The sequence below is a fragment of the Tursiops truncatus genome, chromosome 18 (genome assembly GCF_011762595.2).
Source record: "Tursiops truncatus isolate mTurTru1 chromosome 18, mTurTru1.mat.Y, whole genome shotgun sequence".
NCBI classification, from domain to species: Eukaryota; Metazoa; Chordata; class Mammalia; order Artiodactyla; family Delphinidae; genus Tursiops; species Tursiops truncatus.
The window spans coordinates 62,898,138-62,914,128 of record NC_047051.1 but is presented as its reverse complement, the minus strand read 5'-3'; the positions used below and the strand labels follow the sequence as shown (position 1 = coordinate 62,914,128).

Genomic DNA, 15,991 nt, shown 5'->3' with positions numbered 1-15,991 from the left:
GGAGATGCGGCTGTCCTCTTACTCTTCTCACCAGGCTCTCGCGCCTTTGGCTTCTTTCCCGTTTCTGGTGCCCCTTACTGGAGTGTTGGGGCGCACACTGTTACTGCAGCCTCAAAGGGACTTCCTCGTTCTCATCTTTCCATTCTAGCACAACCTTCACAAGCTGTCTGGGTAACCTTCTTAAAATATTGCTTTCGGGCTTCCCTGGTGGCGCAGCGGTTGAGAGTCCGACTGCCGATGCAGGGGACGCGGGTTCGTGCCCCGGTCCGGGAGGATCCCACATGCCGCGGAGCGGCTGGGCCCGTGAGCCATGAGCCTGCGCGTCTGGAGCCTGTGCTCCACAACGGGAGAGGCCACAACAGTGAGAGGCCCGCATACCGCAAAAAAAAAAAAAAATGAAAACTTCAGTCTCCCAGCAAGTCTAGGAGATAGGTACTATTTCAGCCCCGTTTGTATAATAGAAAACTGAGACTTAGTGAGGATAAGTAACTGTGCAGAGTCACAGAGCTAATGGATCTAACTTCAGAGCCCATGTGCCCAAACACTGCACCATATTGCCTGGTTGATCATAAGCTACAACTCACACTTTATGGCTCAGCAATCCAAGCCCATCTCCACCTCCTGTCTACTTTCTTAGGCTGCAACACTCCCTTCAAGGTACCCTCCTTGCCTTATGGAATCTTCTCCCTGGATCCATCTTATCTTTGCCGGCAAAGAACTTTCCCGTTCAAGTTTTAAATATCTTTAAAGCCCCAGGTCAATCCTCACTTTCTCTTTGAGATGTTTTCCAGTTTTTAGGGATCTGCCCACTTTTCTGTAGAGCTTCCAAGTTCGGCAGGGCATTTTGGTCACCGCACAAAGCCATCTGCTGAGGGAGGGAGCTGGGGCTGAAATCCAGCCCGAGTGCCCGTGCAGGGCACCATCCACCAAAAGGGGTGCCTTTTCCTTTCCTTTTCTTCCCTTTTGTGGGAATCTTTTTATTTTAGAAAATTTTAGCATGCACCAAAGTAGAGACGATAGTATACTAAACCTTCATATTCCCATCTGGGCATCCTTTTCTAATTCCTACAAAGGCACTATGTTTGTCTGTGTCCCGGTGAGAAACACATGGCACACTCAAAGGAGCAGTAAAGAGAGTTTAAAGAAGAGACTGTTTACAAAGGTGTGAACAGGGTTGAAGGAAACCAACCAATGTCGCAAAGAACCCTGGGGCTGGCAACAGCAGAAGGGCCAGAGGGGATGGAGCTGTTAGCAGAATGCGTGAGATCTGAAACCATGCAATGCAGCCAGAAGACACTGCAACTGCCAAACCAAGGCCCCTCAGGGAGGGAGCGGAGGGAATGACACCCTGACCTCTCTAGTCCCTCCTTCTGACCTCTGGCTGGTGCCTCCCATTGGCTGAACCCAACTGGAAGCCAACAGGAAAGTATACCCAGGTGATGCAGTCTGTAGAGGTTCTCCTGAAGGGCACAGACCAAGGTGGAGGGGGTGGAGAGTGTATCTCAAAGCGAGTCAGAACATCCAGCCCGAGCATCTGATAGGCTGGAGCAGCCCTGCCTAACTGCTATCATTATCACTCTTTTACTGCCTCTCTTAGTGTTGCTTGAAAGCCGAAAAAACTTCCCTTCCTCTATTTTGTCCTTCCTATTTACATTTTCTTGTACCATATACTTATGCTTAAAATTCTTCCCCTTCCCGCAGGTTATTTTCCAATTTTCTGAAACCAAAGGCTCTATCCATCAGCCTCCAAAAGAAGAAATAGAAACACACAAAGAAACTTTTATATTTAAGCCATATTTCAGGTGTTGAAATCTTATGCATGATGTATTTGTGCATGAATGGGTTTACCATTTTATTTTGTTTTGAATTTTATTTTTTTATACAGCAGGTTCTCATTAGTTATCTATTTTATACATATTAGTGTATATATGTTAATCCCAATCTCCCAATTCATCACACCACCACCGCCACCCCCCCTCCCCGCTTTCCCCCCTTGGTGTCCATATGTTTGTTCTCTACATCTGTGTCTCTATTTCTGCCTTGCATGGTTGACCCATTTTATTTATTTAAAATTTATTTATTTATTTATTTTTGGCTGCATTGGGTCTTCGTTGCTGCGTGTGGGCTTTTTCTAGTTGTGGAGAGCGGGGGCTACTCTTCCTTGTGGTGCGCGGGCTTCTCATTGCGGTGGCTTCTCTTGTTGCTGAGCGCGGGCTCTAGGTGTGCAGGCTTCAGTAGTTGTGGCTCGCGGGCTTAGTGGTGGCTCGCGGGCTCAGTAGTGGTGGCTCACAGGCTCTAGAGCGCAGTCTCAGTGGTTGTGGCGCACAGGCATAGTTGCTCCGCGGTATGTGGGATCTTCCCAGACCAGGGCTCGAACCCGTATCCCCTGCATTGGCAGGTGGATTCTTAACCACTGCGCCACCAGGGAAGCCCGGTTTACCCATTTTAAATCAGAAGTCCCAGAATAAGCTCCATGTCTTCATCCATATCTTGAATAAAATTGACTTCATGATGTATACTACATAATGAATAATAAAGCACACAGAGCACATTGCAAATTCTTTCCCATAGAACTTCACAGTATTTACTGCCCTAAAAAATGTCCTAATGGAAATGAAAGAGTCATGGAACTATATTTCTTTATTTTTGCAGTAAAGCGTGATGTTTGTGTTGCCTTTTAATATATCTGGTATACCAATGAAATTCTGTTAGATTCTGAGATTGTCTTCCTGATATAAGTTCTAAAATATGACATTGGATCGACTCATTGACATTCAATTATATGTGCCTGGCTGCGTGAGCTCTACGTAATCAGTAAAGCCCATCGGAATAAAAAATACAAGGGCAGTCCAGCCTTTGCTGGCACAGGAGCTGAGAGGGGCTGAAAGGCGCCCCTGGGCTCTGGTGTTGCCCCTGGACCTTCTGAACAATGGTCCCTGCCGCTGTACTTATGCTGAGTCAGAGGAGGGCTTTGTTGCTTTCAGCCGCTGTGCGCACGGCGCAGCTAGCCGAGAGTCATTTATCAGAAGCTGACTGCGATAGCTTACATGGGAATGCCACCCTTGGGAGTCTGAGCACGCAGGAACAATACAAGACTGCCAAAGAAACCCAGCCTCGAACTGTACCTGCTGATGCTCAGCTACTTACAATGAAAGCAAGTAACAATGCAGCCGTGTCCTCGAGAATCTGTTCCCCTTTAGTGTATTCCAAGGGGAACTTTAGAGACAATATGGAAACTTAAACCGAAAAACACAGTTGAAGAAGAAAGTGGCCATTTTGTCACACCAGGGGTACATCCTGAGGCCAAATCTGTGGATGTCCAGAGTGCAGCCTGGGGCATCAATGGAAGCCCAGTTCAGCGCCAGCCCATTTATTTGTTGCCTCTCTTGTCTGATCTCTTTACATAACGCTCATATCCTGCAAGAACGGACGCATCTTTGAGCCCATAATATTGTTCCCTTTATTAGATTTTGCACCAGCTCTTTGGCTTGAGGGCACTCTATTTTTGCACCATCATAGTCTGGGAGACGTGGAAAGGGAGGAGAATCTTGCTCCAGAGAGTCCAGGTTCTGAGGCAGCCTGCACATTTACATGGGGCAGGGAGAACCCAGAAATGAGGACAAATTGGAGGGGTGTCACTGTTTGCCAATACCTCATGCTGTGGTATGGAAGGTGAGTGGAATCCGGGAATAGTGAAGCATTTTGGTTACCTTCTATTTTGTAAGACCAGGTGTAGGGTCTAAATCTTCAGCAGTTTTGCAGAATTATTTATCTTCACATCTGCTATGGTCTGCACGTTTGTGTTCTCCCAAAATCTACATGTTGAAAACCTGATGCCCAAGGTGATAGTATGAGAAGGCAAGGCATTTGATCTAGAGGGCTCTGTGCTCCTGATTGGGGCTAGAACCTTTATAAAGGAGGCTGCACAGGGCTTCCCAGCCCCTTCTGCCTGGTGAGGGTACAACGAGAAGCCTTCAACCCAGAAGGAGTCCTGGTGGAGGAAATTTCTGTGGAGCTTGCTATGAGCAATGAGTGACCGGGTCAGCACAGCAGGCATTCCCGACCCAGGGCTCTCAGAATGGGCTCAAAATCAATGGAGCGTAGAGAAATTGGAACTCTTCTGCATGGCTAGAGGGGATGCAAAATGGTGCAGCGCTTTGGAAAACAGTATGGCCGTTCTTCAAGAAAGTAAAAATAGAATTATCATATGATTCAGCAATTCCACTTCTGGGTATATATCTAATAGAATTGAAAGCAAGGACTCAAACAGATATTTGTACACCCATGTTGACAGCAGCATTATTTACAACAGCCAGAAGGTGGAAGCAACCCAAGTATCTTCTGCCAGATGAATGGATAAACAAATGTGGTCTATACATATAATAACTCAGCCTTAAAAAGGAAGGACATTCTGACACATGCTGACATCGATGAATCTTAAAGACATCACGCTCAGTGAAGTACGCCGATCACAGAGGGACTTATGTTGTATAATTTCACTTATGTAAGGTACTTGAAATAGTCAAATTCATAGAGACAGAAAGTAGAATGGTGGTTGACGGGGGCTGGTGGGAGGGAGGTGTAGGGGGTTATTGTTAATGGGTGTAGAGTTTTAGTTAAGGGAGATAAAAATGTTTGCGGATGGATGGTGGTGATGACTGCACAACCACGTGAATGTACTTAACGCCACTCAACTCTACACTTAAAAAATGGCTGAAATGGTAACATTTACGTTGTGTATGTTTTACCACAGTTTAGAAAAATCTAAGTTTTAAGTAGAGTTTTCTAAAGTTCTTGACGTATATTACTTTTTACCTCTCCATTTTTTTCCTGACTGCAAAGTGGAATTATTCAAAACCTACTGTGACTTTATGTTTTAAGTGGATTTATAAATTCTTGAAGACGTTTGAGCTGGAGTTGTCTGTGGCATTAGGTACTTCAAAGAGGTGTGACACCAAGACATGGTCAAAGACACAGAGGTTGACCCAGGGCGCCTGAGATCTCTTTGGGACCCAGCAGTGTAATCATGGGTAAGTCACTTAGCTACCATATATATATATATATATATATATATATATATAGTAGTATATAGAATTATACTGCTTATATAATTATTTTTATATTTATATGGATAATTCTTACCTTATTTGTTTCATAAGCTGCCATATTAAGTGAAAGTATATGAAAATGCTTGACAAATATAATACACTATGCAATTGCAATGCATTCTTATAAAATTAGGTTGTGAACAGGGCTCCCTCAAACGCCAAACTCGTTTCTTAGGAGGGCTGACGGCGGCAGAATTCTGAGTTTTAAAGCCTGGATTCATGGACAGAAGAATGATTTACTGTGGCTTTCTTCCCATCTGGAAGATGCGTGTCATGAAATGGTTTGGAACTCTTGGAGGACACACAGCTCGTTGGTTGTGCTAGTGAACAGAAGGTAAATTCTTTGACGTGGGTTCTGAGCTCGTTGGCAGGAGCTGCCCAAACCATCCTTTCTTGGTAGAATTGGAGTCAGCAAACTCCAGGGCGGGTGGGAAAGAAGACCCACGAGCCAGTCCTCAGGGCTGCCGAGCTGTCGACAGCAACATGCCTCTTTCCTCCCATCTGTAGCCACACTTTTCATCACTTCCAGGAGGTGCACGCAGCGTCCCTCTCCCCCAGGACAGTCAGCCTTCGTGGGGTCTTCCCTCTTAAGCATCCCAGAGAAGGGAAGTGGGCTTTCAGCAATGTCAGCTTGGACAGTTGCCAGTTTTCTTCCCAGACAGACTTCCCGCTTTCCCCAGGTGTTTGTCTGGCTGGTTATACATCAAAAATTTTACAGATCTCTCAAATGCAGCTGGAGTGCTTTGGGACATACCCCGCAATCAGACTAAGACAGTAATGTCCCGCCAGATCTGTCACGTCACTGTCTCTGACAGATTTCTCATCACCACGCACCATTTTGCCCCTCTGCCAGCTGCTCAAATGTACCCACTCGTGACTTCCTAGTTTCTTTGCTTAGTCAATCTACTCAGTGGCTGTTGAGAGCGACTGACCTATTTTCTAGATTTTTCTACATTTCCTATTTCTTACAACTTATTGTATTTACCTCCTGGCCTCAGGAAGGATTTCCTTGGGGTACACAGTTATTTCTGTGAGGATCAGGTGACTTAAAAGACAGCAGAGGCTCCCAGCAAAAGCTACGTTTCCAATGGATCCAATTAATCCTTGTCTCTCAGCTGGCATCTTGATGGGCTCCTTCTAGAAAGCATCTTAAAGAAAGGACACAGTGGTGGCTAAACACTAGTTAACAAGGAGCAGAGAAGCAGAAAGCTGTTTTACCAGTTTTATGAGAGAGAAGGATATAACAGACTAAAGAAACCCTGAAGACACTGAGATTCGTGTATGTTCTATCATGAGATCCACGTGCTACAGGGACTTGCCTCAGACTGGCTTTCATTGCATTTCTCCTGCCCCATCCCATCGACTGCCATACTCCCCTTTCCCTTTTAACTCCTATGAGCTTAGAGAAAGGATCCCCATAAAGAGAACACAATCCTCAAGGAAGTTACAGATGATGTAATTCAACACGGTTCCGTCCTCAGAAGCAAGACTCTGCTTCTATAGGAGCAAAAAGGTAAGAGCCTGTGTGAACATCCCAAGGGCTTTAGTTTTTCTTCTGCTGCTGCCTGACAGTGCTTTACCCTCTACATGCTAATCATATAAAGTTTTCTTTCCTTCTGAGCCTATGCTCGCCTGCTGCCATCAGATCATTCTCTAGCTCCTGTGCAGGCAGCTCGTTCCGGGCACCGGCTGCCCGGAACGCCCTTCTCAGGGGTGACAGATGACTCTGATGTCCTCCAAGGGGCTCTAGGTTCACCCTGGGATTGTAACCTGTCCCACGACTCTTTAATTTTTTTCCCTTTGGCTGTCTAGATGATTATTGATTTTCCTCCCTTACTTCTTAGCTTCCTTTCACCTTCTGTTTGCCTGAGTTAGGTCGGAGTGTTGCTGAGTCTCATTTCTCCCTCAGACGTTGCTAAGGTAAGTGGGAGATGGAAGGAGGAGAAGTTCCACTAGCCAGCTTACTTTCCTGCCGGTCATGGACGAAGCACCTGAGGCTGCTTTTCTTGAGTGACAGACACTGGCCTGAATTCTTCATTAGCTATTCTGATAAAGTAGGATGTGGATGTGAGTATTATCTGCTATAGACGGAATCTTTGTGTCCTGCCGAGAGCCATAGGTTGAAGCCCTAACCCTCAATGTGATGGTACTCGGAGGTGGGGTAGTGGGGAGGTAATTAGGTTTAGATGAGGTCGTGAAGGTGGAGCCCCTATGATGGGATTAGAGCCCTTATAAGAAGAGACCAGAGCCCTCTCTCTCTGCCATGTGAGGGCACAGAAAGAAAACGGCCATCCAGAAGGTCAGAAGAGGGCTCTCACTAGAACCCAGCCCTGTTGACTTCTAGCCTCCAGACTGTGAGAAAAGAAATTTCTGTTTAAGCCTCCCAGTCTATGGTATTTTTGTTATAGCAGCCTGAGCTAAGACACTAATTGAATCCAGTAATGACCGGATCCATCCTTGGCCCACAAAGGCACCTTATTAGAGACCAGAGGTTTGTGTGGACAATATCCTGTCTCATGAAGGCTGTGCTGCATTTCCAACTTAAAATTCCCTCTTGATGCACTTGTGAAGCTTAAGCAATTCATTGTTGAGATGACTTCAACCTGGCCTGGGCTCTGGCTATCTTTAGTGGGTGATGTTACAAATGAACCACGTGACCTGCCCAACCCAGTTGCTGTTGTTGGTTTTCATATAAGAAAAACCCCATTAAGGGAAACATCAAGGGTTTCCTTGGAGGCAAAGAGAAAACAGCACATTGTAACATGCTCCCTGAGGCTTGCACCTGAACTGAAAAAGGGAACATCTTACATATTAATAGGAACTTAAAGTAGGGCTGCCAGATAAAATACAGGACAGCCAGTGAAACCTGAATTTCAGATAAACAATGAATCCTTTTTTGAGTGTAAGTGTGTTCCACTTGGTGTCTGCTGTTTTTAACGTGCTAAATCTGGCAACTCTGCCTTAGAGCCTCGCTACTCAAACTGCGGTCCCTGGACCTGCAACATCTGCATCTCCTGCAAGCTTGTTAGAAATGCAGAATCTCAGGCCCACCGCAGACTTCCTGAATCAGAGTCCGCATTTTTAACAAGATCGCCCAGATTTTAGCCTGTACACTTGAGAAGCATTGCTTTAGAGTTTACCACGTATTCTCACAGACATTATTGCACTGGTCTTTAAATTGTCCCAGTGGTTGGCAAGGGAAGGAGAAGCAGGGAAGGGCCTCTGCTGACCACCTGTTGTCTTGTTGTCAAATGCAGATTTACGTGCTGACAGGGTCATCGGTGCGCCCACAATTTCCTCCCCTCTGAGGGCACAGTCTCTTCCTTCTACCTCACCTCCTGTTTCCAGACCTGCTCCGCTACTGAAGCAGAGTGAGACCTGCCAGAGACGGGCAAAGGTGGGAGCAGGGGATGAAGGTGGGTTTCTGTTCTGGGGGAACGATTACTCACATACCCTTGACTATCATCTCAACACAGAAGCTTTCACCCTGTGGTTACCACCGCAGCCGCATCTGTGTGCATCCTGTTTTGTTTCAAGTCATCATTAATTTCAACGGGTGATATTCATTTACTAACACCTATTTGGGAAAGTAATACATACTGGAGTAAAGGGACATGTCCACTGTAGGAGTCATTTTGATTTCAGAAATGTTAACATGTGAAATGGGCATGCTTCTGAATCAAGGAAGTATGGTAGAGAGCTTGGAGCTGCACGCAGAAAACAATCAGGAGAGATATGAATAACGGCAGGCAAGTCAGAGCAAATACTTAGATAGGACAAAAGGGCTGCAAAGACTGGCTGAAGGAATCAGATGGATAAAATACAAAGAAAGGAAGAAATGTCTGAGGGACCGGCAGCCTCATCCCTGTTTTAAAACAGCCTTGAGTTTTAAAACGCCAGACAATCTCTATCAATGCTAATAGACATCACTGTTCCAGATCTCTAAACACTTGATAGATTTTTTTGTTTTAAAATAAAGGTTCTGGTTCTTTTATTTCACAGGGTGACAAGAATAACCTTTCTTTCTTTTTCACAAGTATTCCTAAACATTTAAGAAGGCCTATCATCTGAAAGGCCATACTGCAAAAATAGGGAAAAAATAGGTTGCCTTGCGTTACAAATGGATTTTTTAACTTGCAAAATAGTTCAGTGGAATTTTTTTTATTAATGAAAACTTCTCGTGTGTGTTCCTTGATCAATTAATATTTGGATGAGAAGAAAGCTTCAATTAAATTTAATCTAACAAATCTTTATTGGTTATCTACTTACAGTGTTATTAAATATAAAGTTATAGGGCTTCCCTGGTGGTGCAGTGGTTGGGAATCCGCCTGCCAATGCAGGGGACATGGGTTCGAGCCCTGGTCCGGGAAGATCTCACGTGCTCCGGAGCAACTAAGCCTGTGTGCCACAACTACTGAGTCTGTGCTCTAGAGCCCCCGAGCCACAACTACTGAGCCCGCGTGCCACAACTACTGAAGCCTGCGCGCCTAGAGCCTGTGCTCCACAACAAGAGAAGCCACTGCAATGAGAAGCCCGCGCACCGCAACGAAGACCCAATGCAGCCAAAAATAATAAATAGTTATAATATTAAGATTCCATTCCAGTGGAATAAATAAAAAGAAAGGTACTAAAAAAAAACCCTTGAAATTGTAATTTTTCAATGGAAATATAATTTGAGTCACAAATATTTGACAGCATTATCTTTTTAATAATACACTGGGTTAAATTCTGGACTATTCATGCAAATGATTTTATCTCATTAAGTTTGATGATTTCCCTCGCCCACATAAAATCCTCCAATGGTTTCCCACAGACCTCAGGATAAAATTCAAATCTGGTCCCTGAGTACTGATCCAGGTGTGTCTCCACCTATGTGGTCCTTTCCCAACCCACAGTCCAACAGGAGGGTGTTTAAAGTGCCAAAATCCACTGTCTGTCTTCTCTCAAGCCACTGTGCCTTTTCATGTGTTGACAGACACCACTGCCATCACATGGTACTTAATTGACAGAGCCTTGCACAGTGCCTGGGTTGAGGGAGTGCTTAATAATATTGCTGATGAACTGAATGAACTGAATGTAGACCCACTAAATCTTTTACAGAGCGAAGACTCTGTTTCATTTATTCTTCTCACCTGGGGAGGACAGTATTTATCTGTCATTTGCTCTAGAGTCAGGGTATTAAAGTGAAAAGAATACGCTCTAGGGTTTGGGAGATTTCCGCTTTCACCCTTGTTAGTCGGCAAACCTTAGACTAATGTCTTACCCTGTCTCGGTTCCTGACACAGTGAGGAACTTGGCTGACAGCCTCTTTTTGCTCTAACTTCAATGGTCTTTATCTTCCCCATTCATTTTCTTGATGGAAGGTAGGCCGCTCCCCAGTCCCTGCCCAAAGCCTTTTTTTATATTTCCTTTTGTAAGACACTGCATATGCGCTAATATCCAGTAACCTGTGTAACTGTCCACGGGAATGTAGTTGAAAACACAGCTGCTGTTTTAGCCAAGGCTAAAAGGGAAACACAGGTGGGCAACAGAGCAGCTCGGAAAATCAACCACTTTATTCATTAGGCCACCTGGTCATCCTTCACAGTGTCTTTTTGTACAGTCATTAGGAAAAGACACATTAGAAGCTGTTAATTCACAGCTGAATTTGCTGGCCCAAGGTCTCCTTCCTAAAAGGTCGGACACTGATAAATTACTAAGCATTTTTGAGGGGAATGTTGTTGATACCATGAATAGCCTCTTGGACCCTCATGATCTAAGATTTGCACATTGATATTTGGGGGTAACTTGAAATGATTACAGTTTTTTCTACAGCTGTCTTGTTTTCATCTTGCTAAGCTCTCTCTAGTATGGCTAATAATCTCATTACCAATAGATGCTAAAAAAAATGCAACTCAGCAGTGTAAGAAGTTACACCCAGGGAGCACCTCACTTGAACCCCTTCCTTCTGCAGCTTCTTCTGAACTTAGTATCTATGAATCTTCTTGTTCCCTTTTCATCACAGCTACTTCATATGCTTGAAACCGCCCAATAACGCCGCAGGACAGTCCCCACTCTTAGGTTCTCCACTTGCTGGCTGATCCCCAAAGATTCCTTGAGTGCAGTTTACCAGCTGCTCTGCCCACCTGCATCCCCACTGAGGAGGGCTCAGGCAGACTCCTCTCCTGGGGGCTGCCTGGCCTGCCAACTCCCAGCCAGTTCTCCCGTCCAACTTCTCCACCCTATGAAAACCCAGGCCAAGCCCATTTCTGGGCTGAATCAAGAAATTCAGAAATTCCATACCAAGTGGCAGTAGCAATGGATGGCAGAGCAGAGGATAAGAACGGAGCCATCTCTCATCAGGAGATTCCAATAGGACTTTTCAAGGCACGGAACCTGTGAGAACGCTTTCCTGGTTGTCTGTCTGTCATTTTCTTTTTCCCTAACCCTTTCAATGAGACTTCAATATTTTTTTTTCTCCAAGGGTGAAAAAAATTACAGTTGAATGTTCACTTCCTGTTTAACTTGTGATGGAAAAAAACCAGTCAGCTGTGCAAATTTAACTATGGCTAAAAATAGCTCTGCTATCTTAAAGTCAGTAAGTGAACATAAAAAGCTCTTTGTGGTCTCAGGATATCCGTAACCTGGCATCTGTCACCATCCCTCTGTCCTCATCCAGAGGCGAGGCATTCAGAACAAAGATTCCATGCTTAATGGCACCTTGAGAGTAAGCGTTCCCAGGTGCCCATCAAACCTGTCACTCTGAACAGCTGTCGCTAAGTGACGACTTGTCCCTCCACCCTCCATTGCTTTTTGCATAAACAGGTCTGCAGCGCTGTGCCAGGAGAGCCTTCCAGGGCTAGATGTGCAACGCCCCATCCGTAAGAATAGCGAGCCGCCCTCACCTGGCTTTGCTGTGCCCGTTCCAACATTCCTCTTCGTTGGACGTGCCCGCCGTCACACTCTCGTCCTTGCAGATGGTGTAGGGCAATGCTGACCAGACCTTTTTAGAGAGCTTCAGTTTCTCTTTTATGTCTGTGACCTGATCAAGAAAGCAAGGAAAGACAGTGAACATTCTCCCCAGGCGTCGTCCGTTTCTACACAAGGATGCAACTCAGGGGAAGGTTAGAGAGTCTGCCACAGGACTAGCACAGACTCTCCATCAGCTTTAGGAGAGACATCATCCTGCGGGATTTGTTGCCCAGGAAAGCCTCACTTCTTCCTTTCTCCATCTCCCTCTAGATTCCAGCAGAGAGCTCTCAGGTAATTGGCTCCTGGTTTTCCATCTTTTCTGTCCTCCCATCCTTTGAAGTAAAAACTTCTGAAGCGTTTCAGCTGGCTTCAGGTCCCTCTCCAGCTGGGAGAAATAGGTGTTCTCTATTGCAAACACCCTCAATATATTCTTTAGGATTCATATGCCTGGAGGTCAGATAAATGCACCTAAAGGATGCATGAAGAGATACAGCACTTTCCCCAAAGGTCTACTTGTTTCTGCAAGAAATGAATATTGTCACTAATTCAGCTGCTGGTAACCCCTGCCCTTGACCAAGTGACAAGCCCACACAGCACACTCTTGGACGCTGAACAGCAACCCAAATCCACTTAAAAATCTCTAGCAGCAGAGGGAAGCGTCATTACAAATACAAGCAAGTGTAAAACCCACAGCCCTGTGGGTGGATGGCCGGGAGGAGCTTAGTACCAGCATCTTTAGTGCTTTCAGTCTCAGCACTGACTTTTCGTCTGTAGAAAAGGTAGAGAGAGAGATTCAGTACAATTTTGGCTCCATAATTAGAACCTAGTTTCATGCAGTCACGACCCTTATTTCCTATTCCGTCTACATGAACATTGGGAAAATCTGTGGATGGTTGAAATGCCTCTGTTATAGGTTGAATTATGTCCCCCTAACATTTGTATGCTGAAGCCCTAACCCTCAGTACTTCAAGAATAAGACCTTATTTGGAGATGGGGTCTTTACAGAGGTAATGAGGTCATTAGAGTGGCCCTAATCCAATATGACTGGTGTCCTTATAAAAGGGGAAATTTGTACACAGAGATATGTATAGAGGTAAGACAATGTGAAGAGACACAGGAAGAAACATTCATCTACAGGCCAAGGAGAGAAACCTGGAAAAAATCCTTTCCTCACAGCCCTCAGAATCAACCAATCCTGCTGACACATTGATTTTGGACTTCTAGCCTCCAGAACTGTGGGACAATACATTTCTGTGGTTTAAGCTGCCCACACCCCATCATGACAGCCCTAGAAAAGTTATACAGCATCCTAGAAGGGAGGACCACTGACACTTGTAATCAGTGGCTTTTGGAAACAAAGTATTCTTTGTTTACTGTGGATGGAGTACAGATGTGAGAAAAAATTCCAAAGATCTGTTGTGAGGTTTAAGAGGAAACACAAAGAAATAAAAGATCTCTGATCTTTCATGTTGTCCCTAGTCATATTTCTTGGTAGTTCCAGAATTGTACAGTTTTGTGTGTGTGTGTGTGTGTGTGTATTGCTGCTTTTTTTAATTAAAAAAAGCCCATGATTCTTTAGGAGGTGATACAAGATTATTTTCTGGTCAGACAGATCATAATTTCTACAATTTCTGGAATAACCATAAATTCCAAAGGTTCCTATTCTTCCCACCCCAATTCACTTTTGGCACCTATATGTGAAATGTCACTTCTGAAAAATGGGGACGAAACATGCTGAGGGCTAGGTTTTTATCACAGTCCTCCTCTCCTGATGACAAATTTTTTTTTTTTTTTTTTTTTTTTTTTTTTTGCGTTACGCGGGCCTCTCACTGTTGTGGCCTCTCCCGTTGCGGAGCACAGGCTCCGGACGCACAGGCTCAGCGGCCACGGCTCATGGGCCCAGCCACTCCGCGGCATGTGGGATCCTCCCGGACCGGGGCACGAACCCGCGTCCCCTGTATTGGCAGGCGGACTCTCAACCACTGCGCCACCAGGGAAGCCCCTGATGAAAAATTTTCTGATTGCTGAATTTTGAATATTGATACAAGAAAGATGAATAATATCTTATCCATAGAAATCTTTTTCTAACTAGATGGTTGTCTCAGAAACAAAGTTATATTAGAAACAGCAGCCAATTCTCAGAGGGAAGGAGCAATGGCTTCTCTTATCCTTCTGCACTTCTTCTAAATTCAGAATTTACTGAGCAATTCTACGAGCGGTAGCGGGGCGTCTGGCATAGGCTCCGGCTTCATGATTTTAGAACACACAGAATTGTACAGGTTTTGGCCCTTGCTTATTTGTGATTCTGATGATGTCAGAGATTTCCGTCATGGGAAATATCTGTTCACCAGTAAGTACTGAAGATGACCAGAATGCTGAATACAAGAACCTGGTACACATCCTTCAATAGTGTGATGTTACTTTTGTTTCAGAGCATAAAAAAATCCACAATGACCTTCCAAGGAGTAGCTTACAATCAGCAAATGTTTAGGGTTGCTTAAAAACTACACTCTCTGATTTCCCCCATTTGTGCTGACTTTGGTCCACAGGCCAGTCGTTTTCTGCTCACAATTCCTAGCACAGATGTGGGTACATATCGTTATGGTTTTTTTTTTTAATTTTTGTTTTAAAGATATGTGGCCATTTCTATCCAGCCATAGATGGATAGACATACTCTGTTTAACAATTATTCAAAAACCTTCAAACCCCTGAAACACCAACTAAGAAATGTTGAAAACATGATAGAAAAACCACCGTTCTGCAGCCATCTCATAGTAATGACTGATCTCAGTAAGTATCATCAATAGATGCTGTTGTGGGTTGAATTGTGTCCGCCCCAAAAGATGCTGGATCCTGCCCACCAGTACCTGTGAATGTGACCTTGACCTTATTTGGAAATAGAGTCTTTGCAGATGATCAAGTTAAAATGGGGTCATTAGGGTGGGACCTAATCCCAGATGACTTTGTCCTTATTAAAAGGGAATATTTAGCCACAGACACACACACACACACACACACACACAGGGAGGACATCACGTGAAGATGAAGGTAGAGCTTGGGGTGATGCACACACAAGCCAAGGAACACCAGAGATGGCCAGCAAGCCACCGGAAGCCAGGGGACAGGCCTGGGACAGATTCTCCCTCACAGCCTCAGAAGGAAACAGCCCTACTGACACTTGGATCTCAGACTTCCAGCCTCCAGACTGTGAGAAATTAAATTTCTATTGTTGTAAGCCACCCAGTTGGTGGTTACACAGCCCTAGCAAACCAGTACAAGTGCAAAATAATATTGGGTAAAAGTTTAATGGGGGACAGGATATTTACACAATCCCAAAGCATTCCCCACAGATGACATTATTACAACAGGACGACTGTCATCATTCTGCGGTGCAGAAACTTGGCAGGCCCTACCTTAACCAACGATCAAAGTAACGGGACAGACTGATGTCGGGTACCTCCTGACGTGATGGGACAAGAAGGACCTATCACTTATGCAGCGAAAATTCATAACCTGAATCCAATCATGAGGACACATTAGACAACCTCCAACTGAGGGATGTTTTACAAAACAACTGGCCTGTATTCCTCAAAAATGTCAGTCATAAAAGGTAAAGAAAAGCTGAAGAGTTCGTCTAGATTAAGAGGAATAAGAGACATGACGTCCAAATGCAGTGGAAGGTTCTGGATTGGGCACTAGATTGGAAAAATAATTGCCAGGAAGGATATTATTGAGCTAGTTGGCAAAATGTGAACACTGACTCTGTATCAGATAATATTGTATCAGTGTTAAATTTCCTGAACACGAACTCCTATTGTGATTACCCAGGAGAATGTCATGTTCTTAGGAGATACACACTGGAATATTTAGAACTAAAGAGTTATGATTTCCACAACTTATTCTAGAATGGTTCAATAATAATAATAAGAAGA

At 44.6% G+C, this 15,991-nt stretch overlaps 1 protein-coding gene and 1 long non-coding RNA gene across 5 annotated transcripts in view; one reads left to right on the top strand and one right to left on the bottom strand.

Annotated features, from left to right (window-relative positions):
• Positions 1-15,991, bottom strand: part of GPC6 (glypican 6) — a 1,080,872-nt gene that overhangs the window by 8,860 nt on the left and 1,056,021 nt on the right. Inside the window, exon 7 of the mRNA XM_019920897.2 lies at positions 11,993-12,129. Coding sequence (XP_019776456.1) covers positions 11,993-12,129 — 137 coding nt within the window. The remainder of the gene's footprint in view (positions 1-11,992; positions 12,130-15,991) is intronic.
• On the top strand, positions 2,452-9,731 carry LOC117308845 (uncharacterized). 4 transcript variants are annotated; one of them, XR_012327731.1, is made up of 5 exons: positions 2,452-4,509; positions 4,934-5,030; positions 5,284-7,175; positions 8,366-8,524; positions 9,380-9,731. It is a non-coding gene; the product is annotated as an uncharacterized lncRNA (long non-coding RNA). The 4 variants fall into 4 exon arrangements; XR_004523088.2 differs by lacking the exon at positions 2,452-4,509 and having other exon boundaries at positions 4,629-5,030; positions 5,284-6,621; positions 7,018-7,175; XR_012327732.1 differs by lacking the exon at positions 2,452-4,509 and having other exon boundaries at positions 4,629-5,030; positions 8,366-8,505.